Source organism: Diceros bicornis, chromosome 2 (assembly GCF_020826845.1).
Source record: "Diceros bicornis minor isolate mBicDic1 chromosome 2, mDicBic1.mat.cur, whole genome shotgun sequence".
NCBI lineage: Eukaryota > Metazoa > Chordata > Mammalia > Perissodactyla > Rhinocerotidae > Diceros > Diceros bicornis.
In genome coordinates, this window is record NC_080741.1 from 5627708 (window position 1) to 5640811 (window position 13104).

Here is a 13104-nt window from a genome sequence, read left to right on the forward strand (position 1 = left end):
TCCGTCTTGGCCTCTTTTCTGTACTAGTTATTGTGTCCTAGTGACAGGGCCCTCCAGTTCTGGCCCCACCTAGCCACCCTGTCCTCCCCCCACCCAGCTGGCTAGTGCCACCTGCTACTCAAGGGTTACACTTATTCGGAGTCCAATCCCTCCTTCCAAAAGATAACCACACGGGAAAGTTCGTCTAACATCCTTTCTCTGCCTTTACGGGGCGAGCCTGCAGCAGCTCGTCTCAGGGTCTGGCTGGGTAGACACCGTTCACCCTGTGCCCTGATTGGCGCCTTGGGACTCTGTCATTCCAGGTCCTCTCAGTCTGGTTTCCTCCTCTGCTTGCCACATCCCTTTCTCTTCTCTTCCTTTCTCTTTTCCTTTCCACTTCTTCTTTTTATCCTTCTCCCATGCTTGAGGCCTCCCTTGGCCCTCCCTGGCATCGCTTTGCTGACAGCAATACTCAGGAATGAAAAGGTGCCTGAGCCCCTTGTGTTGACCACAAGGGGTCAACGCCACCTTTGTTTTGGAGCCAGATTTGTTTTTGAGGCAGATGTCCAGGAAGGCTGGACGTAGGCTTGGTCCTGCAGAGCTCGGCCTAGGCAGAGGGGAGAAGGCTGCCCTGTCATTCTCCCCACAGCCTCCTCGAACCCACGGGTGATGGCCAGACACCTGGCCTTTAACAGACCAGGGAGCGAGCTCAGAGCTCAGGAGACTTGCCTCTGGGATGAAATCAGGGCAGAGGTGGAAGCGAACACAGAGCCCTCAGACTGGAAGCTGTCCAACAGCTGCACGGAGCGGGATCACAGCCCGCCGTCTTTCAAAGCCTCAACCAGGGCAGTCACGCCGTGGATACTTGACAGTTACTGGAAACTGTAAGTATTAGACTTTCCTGTCGACTCTTTACCCATGAAGGAGTTGCACAGTGAATTCCTTGTTGAGGATTACTCATTTTCTCTCTTGCCTATGACTGAGGCTGTTTCTGACGTCCTGCCCCTGGTTTCGCCCGTCCCAAGGATTTCATTTGAAGGGTGGGTCACTCCCCCCACTTCCCCCACCCCAACCGGAGCCTGTGACCAGGACCAATGAAAGCAAAGGACCTCATCCTCCCGGTGACTCAGAACTCAGAGTATTTAAGCGGTTGCAGCAATGGGCTGAAAATTACTTTTGCTTTCGCCACTGACGGGCACTCTCTCATCGGATCTGGGGCATCGCTGAGCTGCAGTGAAGGGGCAAGAGACCTCCCAGACCCCTCGCCGCCATGTGCTACGGCCAATGCGCTCGATGCATCGGGCGTTCTCTGCTGCTGTTTGCCATCCTCTGCATTGTGGCTAATATTCTGCTTTACTTTCCCAACGGGGAAACCAAGTATGCCTCTGAGAACCACCTCAGCCGCTTCGTGTGGTTCTTTTCTGGCATCGCAGGAGGGGGCTTGATGGTAAGTCGTTCAGAATTATTACAACCTTAAAAAATTCTCTCCTGTTCACCAGATGTTTTCACGGAAAGTTTTCTATAATGCATATTTCCAAATCCAGTTATTTTTGTTCATTCTCCTTTTGAAAGCAAATTATACACAAGTTGAGATCAGTCTAGTGTGTTAATTTTATTAGGTGTTGTTTTACAAAATCCTCCTTCGACTAAAAGTGAGCTACTTTTTTGCTAAACTCTTACTTCAAAGCTAGAAAACAGGTATTGGCTTCTAAATCAGATTTGAGAGACTATGGAGTTTCTAGTCCTGGAGCAGGTAGCCATTTAACATTTGCTCTGGGAGTTGGGAAGAGTGGCTGGTTCTCTGTCTGAATCAACAGAGTTTTGGATCTGAATTGTCTGCTGTTTATTCTCAGGCATCTGTAACAGAAAAAAATAATGAATTGTGAGTGCACTGCTATTTAGAAAGAACTATAAATTTTCTCCCTTGTGTAATCCTAGGGTGTGGTGTCTAGGAAAAAATCCTACAGTCAGCAGCAGATCAGTGTCTGAAGCTAATAGTGGAATGTGTTGTTTTTTCCAAAGTTTGTTTTTAGTTGAAGTGAGAGTAATTTGCTTGCCAACCTGGGAGCCGAAAGTATTAGCTTCAACCACAGCATGGAAAAAATGTGGACAAACTTGAGTTTACTACCTTAGAACGCTGGGATTGAGAAGTTTAAAGAGAAGTTTTATGGAATTGCTAATATCATACAAAACATTTTTCTTTGTCAAGTAAAGAATACTAAAACATTTAAACCTTAATACACTAATTATGATATGGTAAATCTGTTTTGAATCTAAGCATTACTATCATGTTAGCATAATCATTTGTTCTTAACATAACATTGCACTTGTTTAAGCTTCTTTTGATCGCAAACTCAAAGTATTTCATACTTACCTTTTTAAAAGGCTTTATTGTAAAGCTACAACTATCGTACCTTCGAAGAAGCAGTTCACAATTATTACACAGAGCTTTCATCATTCCTATTTACAAAAGAGTTTTAGTTATTCTGTTAAAGATTTGTTGGTATCTTCTATGTTTTACAACGAAAAAAAAAATCAGTTTTAAAGACAGGGTTTAATAGTTCCAAGACAGAGTTTGCCTCTGGGACTACCCTATGAACTCTCGTGGAATAAACAGTTACAGGTAATTATTTTACCCCTCCCCTGCTACACCCTCATCCTAAAGAACGCTTTCACACATTACACGAAAACAAGCAGAGAGCATGCTGAGAATTTTTTCTCTCCTCGTCGTTTTACAGTCTATGAGATACTTGGTCAATCTAACCCAAAGCCATTCAACAATGTCAGAAAGAAATATATGTTTACCAAAAGCTGCTTAGCCCGACTCTTATGGACCTGGGGAAAGGCAATGACTTTAATTTTCTTGTTTTCGAACCAGATTTTCCTGCCCGCGTTTGTCTTCATGGGGCTAGAGGAGGAGGACTGTTGCGGCTGCTGCGGCCACGAAAACTGCGGCAAGAGATGCGCGGTAGGTGCTGCGGCGCGGGTGGGGGCAGCGGTTCCCGAGAGGCAGCCGTGACACTCGGTGGCTCACTTCTGCTTCTCCCCTCCCAAGATGCTTTCGTCTATACTGGCCGCTGTCATCGGCCTTGCGGGATCTGGCTACTGCGTCATCGTGGCAGCCCTGGGCTTAGCGGAAGGGCCACTGTGTCGTGGTGCTGCCGGCAGCTGGAACTACACCTTTGCCAACACTGACGGAGAGTAAGTAGCTGTCCCTTGTCAGGCCGCGCATTCTTACCCACCACACGGTATAGTGGCAAACTAAATAGGCATCACCCACCCTCTCGTCCATCCACCGAGCCGGGTTTATTGGCACTGACGCAGGCATGGTTTAGGCAATGGTGTCAGAGGACAGACGCCCAGTCCCCGACCTGGAGAAGGTCTCAGTGCTTTGTAATGGATTCACTGATTCAGTCTTCATGGTAACCCTGTGAAGTGACTTCCACTATTGCTCCCATTTATAGATGAGGAAACTGAGGCACAGAGAGAGGAAGTAACTTACCCAAAGTCACATTGCTAGGACATAACAGTCAGGATTTGAACCCAGACAGCCTGGCTGTAGAGTTTGTGTTCATATAGTGTGTACACTATACCAGAGCAATTGATTGATTTTACTATTTTATAAGAAAATATTATAGAGTCCTTATATAATGTGAATGGAAACTATATGAATTTAACTAAAGCCCAGGGTAAATCATACTACTCCCATACACACATATTCACATATAACACAACAACACATACAACTCACCCTTTATTTAAAGTCTCAGGCTGTATAAAACAGGGATTATTCACCGCTTTAACATCAGGATAATCTAAGAGGCTCTGTTGTTTTATGTTGATATTTATTTCTTATCCATTATTGAGAAAAGAACAGAAATAGCTGATAGAAACTGATGTACATGAAGATAAATGAGCGACATCCTTCTTTGAATTTTGGGAGATTTAGTAATGAGATTCATGAGTGAAAATAATATGAATAATGAATTTGAATTGCCCTTATATTTTCAATAATGTTTGTCCCCCATGAATTGTGCAGCATGTAGTGATGTCATAAGATCATAAGTATGGAATTAGGTGGACCCTGATTCCATCCCAGCTCTGCACTTACTCTCTAAGTAACCAGGAAAAAGTGAATTGAGCCCTGTGCATCTCAGTTACTTCATCTGTAAAAGAAAACCAGTGGCAGTTGTCAGGAAGATTAATGAGCTACTCTATGCAAATGTTTGTCACAGAAGCTGACACACTGTGAACACTGCCACTGTGAGCAGTTAATATTATCTACTTGCTTACAATGAATACAGTCCCATGGTAGCCTCTGAGGGGAAATCAGCACTCTGAGGGGAAATTATAGGAGTTTGAAATTTTGGTGTTCAAAATTGTTATGGGTGGTGATTCATCTTTATTCAGAACATACTGAATGTACTAGTACAGATTGGCTATTCATGTATGCACAAACATACCAACACCTGCACAAACCCACCTCTGAAAAACGTCACGGTTAATGCGGCTGGAATGCAAGGAGGGGCGAGAGTATCACCACTCTTTTTATAGCTGTTTGATTGCGTGCCTCTCCCGTGATTCACCCCAGCTTCCACAAGAACCTTCCGCTTCTGTATCATTCCTCATTTCACCCTGTCCAGGGATTTCCATATGGGAAATATTGGGAATAACTAATGGTCACAAGCCAGTGATTAGTGGCTCAATAGCCAAGTGGAGCCAAATAATTTCCTTACATCATGTCCTGAAATTATGGATTTTTGTTCCACTGACGTGCAGAAAGACAGGGCCGGAAGGACAGAACTTTTTGTAATCGAGTTGAATTTCTGATTGGCGCAATGAACTGTTCCAAAGTTAGGTCTCTAATTCCCAGCCCCTTTGTTCTGTTGTGGCAGGAAGAAGTGATAAGGAAAGAACTACACCAGACCTCTTTGTGGCATTAAGTCAATCCTAGATTTTCCCACATGATTGAACCCTATTTCATTAAGAATTCAAATACCCCATGATGTAGCAAAGGCTGAAATTCTAGGAGAGTAATCAGAGAGAATTTTTCAGACTGTGAGAATAGCCAGGTGTTTGGAAAATCTACTAAGTGATTATCTATCTATCTATCTATCTATCTATCTATCTATCTATCTATCTATCTATATTTATCTATCTATCTGTCTGTCTGTCTGTCTGTCTATCTATCTATCCATCTATTCAGATATGACCTCACCATGGTTTGCTAACATTTCACAAAGTGGCTTCAGATTGTTATTTATCATTCAATTACCTTTAAAATGTATTGAGTACCTACTAATGCCAGATACTAGTCTAGAGGCTGGATACACAATGATGAATAGCTTTGGTTCCTACCTTCCTGGAGCTCAGACTTGTGGGATAGATACCTATGCAGGTGTCCTCCCTGGCCTCGGTTAGTTGTCCCTCCTCTGTGGCTCTTTCTCTCTCCCTTTGCCTGATTAGCGAGCTTGTTGCCTTGAGGTTACCTATTGTCTCTCCCTTAAGCTAAGCTTTCTGGGCGAGAGCCCCCTCTGGGCTCACTATTCTAACCCCAGCCCTGGCACTATGTCTAACTCACATTGACTGCTCGATAATCTTTGTTGGATTTTGTGTCTATCATTGCAACAAGATCTGGGCTAAATTCCTCGTTTTGTGGAATGACTTGGATTGAAAGAATTTGATATAGGCCATTGAATTAATTCATTTCTTTTTTTCTGAATGAAAAAACACCACACTTTAAAAAAGCACTTGATGAGACACCCCATTAGGTGCGGTCATGTATCAGAAGTTTCTCTTTTTATCCACAGATACCTTCTGAATAGGTCCACATGGTCCCAGTGCATTGAACCCAAGCATGTCGTGGAATGGAATGTCACTCTGTTTTCTATCCTTTTGGCACTTGGTGGCATTGAATTCATCTTGTGTGTCATTCAAGTAATAAATGGAATACTTGGAGGCATATGTGGCTTTTGCAACTCTCGCCAACAGGTAAGAACCAGTGTGAAAATGTCATCACCTGGCCCTTGTGTATTCCGTTACTATAATGCACCATTGGTTTCATCATGGAGAAAAAAGGCAGAATCAAACAATGCTCAATCTACCGGCAATTATTCCCACATTATCTTTGTGGCAAAGCATTTACAGCATTCCGTTTTGCTCTTAATAGTAAGCTTCCTTGAATGTCACAGTCACTGGATTGTCTTGGTTCTTTGTTCTTGGCTCTGTGTACGTAGGAAAATGCCCCTTCAGGATGTAACCCACTGCCCCTTTCGCTACCCCTGCTCTGGCTGCAGAGACACACAAGAAATGTCTTCTCTTTGCTGCTCTCATGTTCCCAATCAGTATACACAAATAATAGCCAACATTCATTGTACTGGGCACCGCGCTCAGTGCGTATTTCAGATGAGACTATGCCTCAGAGATTAAGCAATGTGTCTAAGTCACCTAGTCAGGAGGTAACAGGCTTCAATCCTGGGTCATTTGATACCTTGGCTCCTGTTCCTAATCTTTTGGCGATGCTTGCTGTTCTGTTGGGTTTTCTACAATTCCTTCCTAATCAGGAGGCACAAATATGCCCAAACAGCTAAGAGTGGAGAATCACTAGTAGTCTTTGAATAGCAGCTCATGAAAAGCCTTTCACTGTGAAAGAAAGCCAGGAAGCACTTGTTTCCTGGAGATATGATTTCAGCGAGAAATATGCATTTGTTAGTAGCAGGGAAAGTTTTTGTTTCTATATCCTCCTAAAAAACATATATTATTGAATTGATGGAAGTCCAGCTTTGGTCCAATTTTGGAGGGTTTGTTTTATGTCTTATTCTGTAAAACAGGATTAGGTAAGCAGAAACTTATTAAATTATATTTTTCTAACGAATTACTCCTCTGGTTCAAGGTCTTTTAACTTTCTTTTAAAATAAGACAAAACTTAATGAAAACTAACAGCCCATTGCTACCATGAAAAACTTTGCTGTAAATACATGGAAACTTTCTACAATTTTTGAGGGGAAGTTAAATTAAAAATCTAGTTTCCGTTATCAGGCAAGTACAGCAAGATTAAGAATTCCTTGGGAACCTGCCAAATTTCCAAGAAAAGAACAGAGTGGGAAACCTTCAATATGGACTTGTTTCCAGGCAATCTGTTTGGCAAGAGGCAGAGAAGAATCCTCTCGGGACTTCTATAATATAACCCATCTTTAGCCTTGAATTTCCTACAAGCAGAGTTTAAATTGGGCGAGGCCCCCTGGACTTCAGCACTCGTGCATCTTGGGGACAGCATGATATGTCCATGACCAAAATCTCTGTAGTGGTTGGCAGAGTGACGCTCCCCTGAGTGGGGGAAGCAAACGGTCCCACTGGGTTTCCCATCTGAGCCACAGCAGGGATGGCTTCCTCCCAGACACCGCAGTGCAGATCTGTTACCTTTGTGTGTGAGACAAAAGACACTTTCAGAGGGCAAGGTTTTTAGCAGAGATGAGTCAAGCTGTAACTTGGTAGCATTGAATGGGAAAGGTTACCCACAATGAGCCTATTCCTGTGTGAAACTCCCAGGCATTATCTCTTAAATCCCTTGGATTAAAAACCCACCCCAAACACATTCAAAGCCAACCAAGCCGCAGTTTCCATGGCCCCTTTCTGCAGCTTTTACTCAGGAAGGACAACGGATCTGGCTTGTTTAGGAAACATTTCGGGAGCACCGTCTAAGCTCTCTGTGTTGTTGCCCAAAGCTCTTCTGAAGATGAGATCACTCTGCTCTATGTTTGCTTAAAACAAGGATTTAAAGGACTGAAATATCACCAGTGTTTGTTTAGCCTGATCACAGCCTAATGCATATTTCATTTTCTTTACAGCGATACGACTGTTAAAAGAACCGTCCCAGGACAGAACCACAATCTTCCTCTATTTCACTGTAATTTATATATTTTTTCTTGTATTAATTTGTAAAACTTTGTACTAGTGTATCATACTCCACATATTCTACTTTTATAAATGTGTATAAAGACTAGCATCTTCACATGATGTCAGTGTTTGAACTGAGCAAACAAACATTTCTTTAGGGATGAGAAAATAAACCACACTCTGGAGATTATTTACAGACTGGATGACGGTCCTCAGCATATCTGAGATAAACTGTGGCCTGAAGTAATGCTTTTGAGAAGCATTATAAGGATAAATATCACATTCCAATTACTGTTGTATATATGTATATCTGCATGTGTTTATTAAATGAAAGACAGATTTCTAGTTGCTTTTTTTAAGACCATGAAGGAGAAAAATTCAAAAACCTGAAAAGATGTGTTTTTTCACTGTTTATATGGTGTTTCCCATTTGTACACCTGCGAATCTCTAACAAGAGGCCTTTTGGAATTGTTTGGTGTTCTGTGAAAGACAGATGCTTGCCTGAAGTTGGGAGGGCTGATTGAGAATGCTCCAAGACCAATGAATTGAGTCAAAACTCGCAGTGCTGCTGGTTGGTTCGAGTACCGCCAGGTCCTACATCTTCCTAACACCTGGAAATCTTTTTGTTCTTCAAAGACAAGCACTAAGGATCATGTATTTAAAAAGACAAAGGCCTGGATAATTGGTCAAGAAGAAAGATGGGGAACGGAATAAAGCAGTTGATCAGCATCGTTAGAAAATGGGGGAGGAGGGGGAGGGGCAGGAACACCAGAAGGAAATACCCCCAAAACGTCCTTGTTTAAATACAACAAAATAAAGTATTCTCTACCATTGTTTTCTTGTGTGGTTTCATTGTCCTTGTTTAACGTTCCTCCTCTTTTCTCCCTGTTTTTTCCCCAGCCTGCAGGTTGGGCAGCCCGCATTGCTAGGGGCCTTGTGTTTTCAGGTTTCTTGATCCCACATTCTCCCCTCATCCTCTCCCTCCTCCTCTGCCTCCCTCTGCTATCCAGGCATTGCTGTTGCTCTGCCATCCCTTGGGGTCGTCACCCTAGTTAGGTAACTTTCCTTTCTGCTGGGTGCTCCAGACATCAGGCTTCTGGGGGTATTTCCTCTCTTGATATTTTATATCTGTTGTACAGAGTTAGGCTCTTTCAAGTGACAGAGTCCTCTGGCCTATTGGGAACTGTCTACAGAAATTGTCTGCTTTTGGTGTTTCTTGGCCTCTGAAACAGACAAGCAAGTTAATAAAGAAGCTCACCGGCCGTTAGACAGCCGAGCTCCTCCTGCGTGCAAGGCGCCAGGCAGTGGTTTCCGGATGGAAGGCTTTGGACCTTTTTTTGTGTCTCCGTCCCTCTGGCAGTCTGGTGAAGCCTACAGACTCCTTCGAGGAATACTGTTTTAAAATGCATAAAATAAGTACAAAGTAAATCAATATGGGAATATTTTTGAAAATTATAATATAGTTGTTTTGATAGCCCACTCCATCACACCCACATCTGCAGACGGGAGACAGCGATCCCTGGGGATCTCACAGTGGTCTGATGAGGGGGTCTAAGAATATCGTACTTCTGAAATACGACTCCAGTTGAAATGATATGTTGAGGTACCTGCAACAATTTTAACGTGACGTGAAAAGATATGTAACTTTGTGTTGTTGTTTAATGTATGATTGGTATTGCTGATACTACTGTGACTTGCGTGCAGGCATCATAAAGAAAATACTAAATTTTCATTAGAGGTTACTATAAACAATGGCACTTTTATTTCCCCATCTGAGTTTAACACCCGTGCTCCCAGATATCTATCCATGGGCTTCTCGGGAGTTCTTGGATACCAGGTTAAGAACCCTTGCAAGAGAGGATCCAAAAAAGAGGCATAATGATCAGTCACCAGCACCTTTTTTCCCCTAAATCTATCTTCAAAGGAAATGGCAATAATCATTATTAGCCACGTCAGTAATCATAGCAGCCCTTTATTGAGTTCCTTCAATGTGTCAGTTACTGTATTTAGTTTCTACTCATATTAATTCACTGAAACCTCTCAACAGCCCTAGAAGGTGGCGCTTGTCTCCATTTTATAGAGTCAAAGCTCAGAGAGGTTAAGCCATCTGCCCAAGACCACATCTTCAGCAAGTGACAAACCTAAGATTCAAATCCAGGTCGGTCTCGCATGGAAACCCAGGCTTCCCCGCTTCCGCTCGGCCCCTCCACCTCCTCTGCCATCCGGGTACAGGTGCTGGGGCCTCGTCTCCTCCAGCACTGACTCAGCCTCTCCGCCCGCTCATGGGGGCTTGGCCAGACCCCTGTGACCCTCAGTCATCCCCCACATAGCCCAAATCTGAGTGACTCAAAGTTTCCCCTGGTTTGGAAATTCTATAATAGCTGGACATTGCCATCGCCCAGAGGAAATAGCTTACACAAATCGCCTTCTATCCCGGTTCATTTCTATTTATAGCTCACACTCTGGGTCTGTAATAGTCTAAACCCCTCAATTTGGCTGGAAATTCCCTCAAGGAATGTACCAAACGAAACAGCCCATTATCTCCTGGCAACGTAAAAGCAATAAAAATTACTGTAGAATCTGAATCACCTGAATGGCCTCAAGGTTAGATAGTTCCCTCTGAGTATTGATTTACCATAGTTACCAAATTTATAAATAACCACCTGCATAAAAGAAATCTCTTGAACTGAAATCTGAAAAAATTGATGGAATGCTACCTTCACTCCAATTTACGTGTGTGAGATCTCTTAGATTATGTTTCCTCTGACGCTTACCCATGGTAGGAACAGATGTGGGATTTGGTGCAATTTTTCTGAAAAGCAACAATCTATAAAGTCTGCACATCCTTTTTAACCCAATATTTTTACTTTTAAAAATTTATTTTAAGAGAATCATCAAGGATGTTCAGTTTCCAGGGATAATTTTGGGAGTATCGTTTATACCAAGAAAGATGGCAAGAGCCTAAATGTCCAACAACAAGGACCTGGTTCGATAAAATATTGTCAGCACAATAAATATTATGCATATTTATATTTATAACATAAATATATACACTAAAAAGTAATTTGGATCAGATTCTGGGTGATTTTTGTCGATTCATTTTGCTTATCTATATTTATTGAAGTCTCTACAGTAAACATGTACCACTTTTGGAAAGAAAATGAAAATCAGAAAAGAAAGATTCAGTTCTAAAATCTTTCAGGGAGTGGTCCACAGTGTTTAAAAGAAGCTCCCAAGTGTATGAGAAAACCATTGTTCTTGTGGGCGAGCAGAAGAGTCACTCTGAGTAAACCCTGGAGCTTAATGGTGCCTGCGATTGGGCGGAGGGACGGGCTGGGCGAGGCAGGCAGGCACTGCAGGCTAAAAATGTTATGGGGAGGCCATAATTCCCACCCTGTGTTTGGGAAATAGAAGCACGAGGTATTACTTAGTCTTGCTACTAAATAAGATTTTTGTAACTATCAACTATGTACCTGTTTTTCCATTTTAAAAATGGAAGTAATGAAATATCTGTCCTTTGAGCAGTGGCCGTTTGTCAGGGCTTCTTGTCACAGCCTGAATGTGCCTCATTTTACTTTTCTGAGATGAGAGGAGAGTTCACAACGGCACGGGTCTACAGGACTGGGCCCAGCTTGGTGTGTGGAAATGATCCGACGTGCCTCGACAAGTAGGGAAATTCAGTCAGCCAGCCTAGGCTACTACAAATTGTTCCTCCTTCCCTTTAACATGAAATATTTTTGTGTGCACATGTCTTTGTCAATTTAGATACTTATTTTAATTACTGCAGTTAAAGAAGCCCGCGAGGCCTTTCTGGAGTTGGATTTCATGTTAGTCCCTGGAATCCGTCAGTCAATCAATCAATATCTCATGCACACACACACGCACCACACATATACACGCATTTTCCTACTATACAACAATTAAAAAGAACAAACTACTGCTACATGAGACAACATGGGCGAATTTCACAAATAGTAAGAATAGAAGCCATCTACACTGTCCCCTCCTCCAATTTTGGTGACACAATTCTGCATGTAATCTTAACTAATGTAGCTAAATCCTGAAAACAGAGAAACGGGGGTGAGTCCCCTTATGCAACATTTCACACACCAGGTTTTCATAGGAACAACACTGTAGTCCCCCAAGAGGGCCTGTTTCGAGACGTCTGTATTCCCAAGTTGTATTCTGCAGGGGGAGGACTCTGTGAAGCATTCCACTTGCTAATTCTCACCACACCCTTCTCTGTTACTCATGTACCAAGATCACTGACTCATGTGCAGGGCTCAGGGCCAATTGCAAAGGACGCTGGCATTTCAGATGTGGACGATATCCAGAAGGGTTGGAAAGTAAAGCCAAGGTGGCCAAGTTGGGGTCTCTCTGAATACCTAACTCCGTATTGTTTAAGGCAATCCCTTGACAGTCAGCTCTCCCAGTAATCTCGGACACCCATTAAATTTTTAACCTTAAAAAGAATTTTTTTAACCTTTTTTTAAATTACATTTTACAGGCAGCAAAATGCACACAAAAACGTACAGCTCAATGAATTTTTACGTATGTTCATACCATGTTACCACCATCTAGATCAAGATATAGGACACTTCCAGCACCAGAAAACTCTCTTATGTCCTCTCCCAGGCAATACGCATCCGTCCCACTACACGTTCCGTAGTAACGATGGTTCTGATTTCTATCACCATGGTTTAGTTTTGTTTGCTCTTGAACTTAATATAAATTGATTCCTAAAGCATATTCTCCTTTGTGTCTGGTTTTTCTCACTAAACATTATGTGGTTGAATCCTGGCTCCCGAATTATCACCAGAACAATCTATTCTTAAGGCAGAGCTGCCATCAGGGAGAACATCACCTTGCAAGAGCTTTGGTAGCGTGCTGGAAGAAGAAAGAAAAAGTTGAATTTGAGATTTTGATTCTGGTTTAAGGTGAGTCTTTCAGTGTGAAGGCTGACTAGGATTGTTAAGGATTATGGTATCCTTAGGATTGGTGGGAACAGCAAGGCGAGGATTTCGAGGGGAGAGGTTCAAAGACTCTTGAGATGTAAACTGTCAATGTTCTCTATTAAAGAGATGATGGGTCTTTCAGGAAGTTCCTATAATGAAAAATAAAGTTATTTGCCTGAGCAAGAGTATCCTGGAATAGTAAAGCCATGCTAATGAAGGCTGGGGAATAATAAAATGGTGGTAATGTAGACAGTGAGCTGTGGAGCCTGTTGGT

The 13104-nt window shown here is 42.6% G+C and overlaps 1 protein-coding gene across 1 annotated transcript; it reads left to right on the top strand.

Moving 5' to 3' along the window:
• The first annotated feature begins 1151 nt into the window (after positions 1–1151).
• Positions 1152–8710, top strand: TM4SF1 (transmembrane 4 L six family member 1). The gene is made up of 5 exons (XM_058551145.1): positions 1152–1426; positions 2858–2947; positions 3035–3180; positions 5790–5970; positions 7827–8710. Exons 1-5 carry the CDS (start codon positions 1250–1252, stop codon positions 7839–7841), a joined length of 609 nt encoding a protein of 202 aa, XP_058407128.1. The 5' UTR covers positions 1152–1249; the 3' UTR covers positions 7842–8710.
• Positions 8711–13104: the final 4394 nt, after the last annotated feature.

Bases quoted from the DNA above. Each gene is read 5' to 3' on its own strand.
- TM4SF1 (XM_058551145.1), top strand. From the start codon at position 1,250: ATGTGCTACGGCCAATGCGCTCGATGCATCGGGCGTTCTCTGCTGCTG. The intron at 2,948-3,034 runs GTAGGTGCTGCG...TCCCCTCCCAAG, and splicing joins ACTGCGGCAAGAGATGCGCG to ATGCTTTCGTCTATACTGGC. The intron at 3,181-5,789 runs GTAAGTAGCTGT...TTTTATCCACAG, and splicing joins TTTGCCAACACTGACGGAGA to ATACCTTCTGAATAGGTCCA.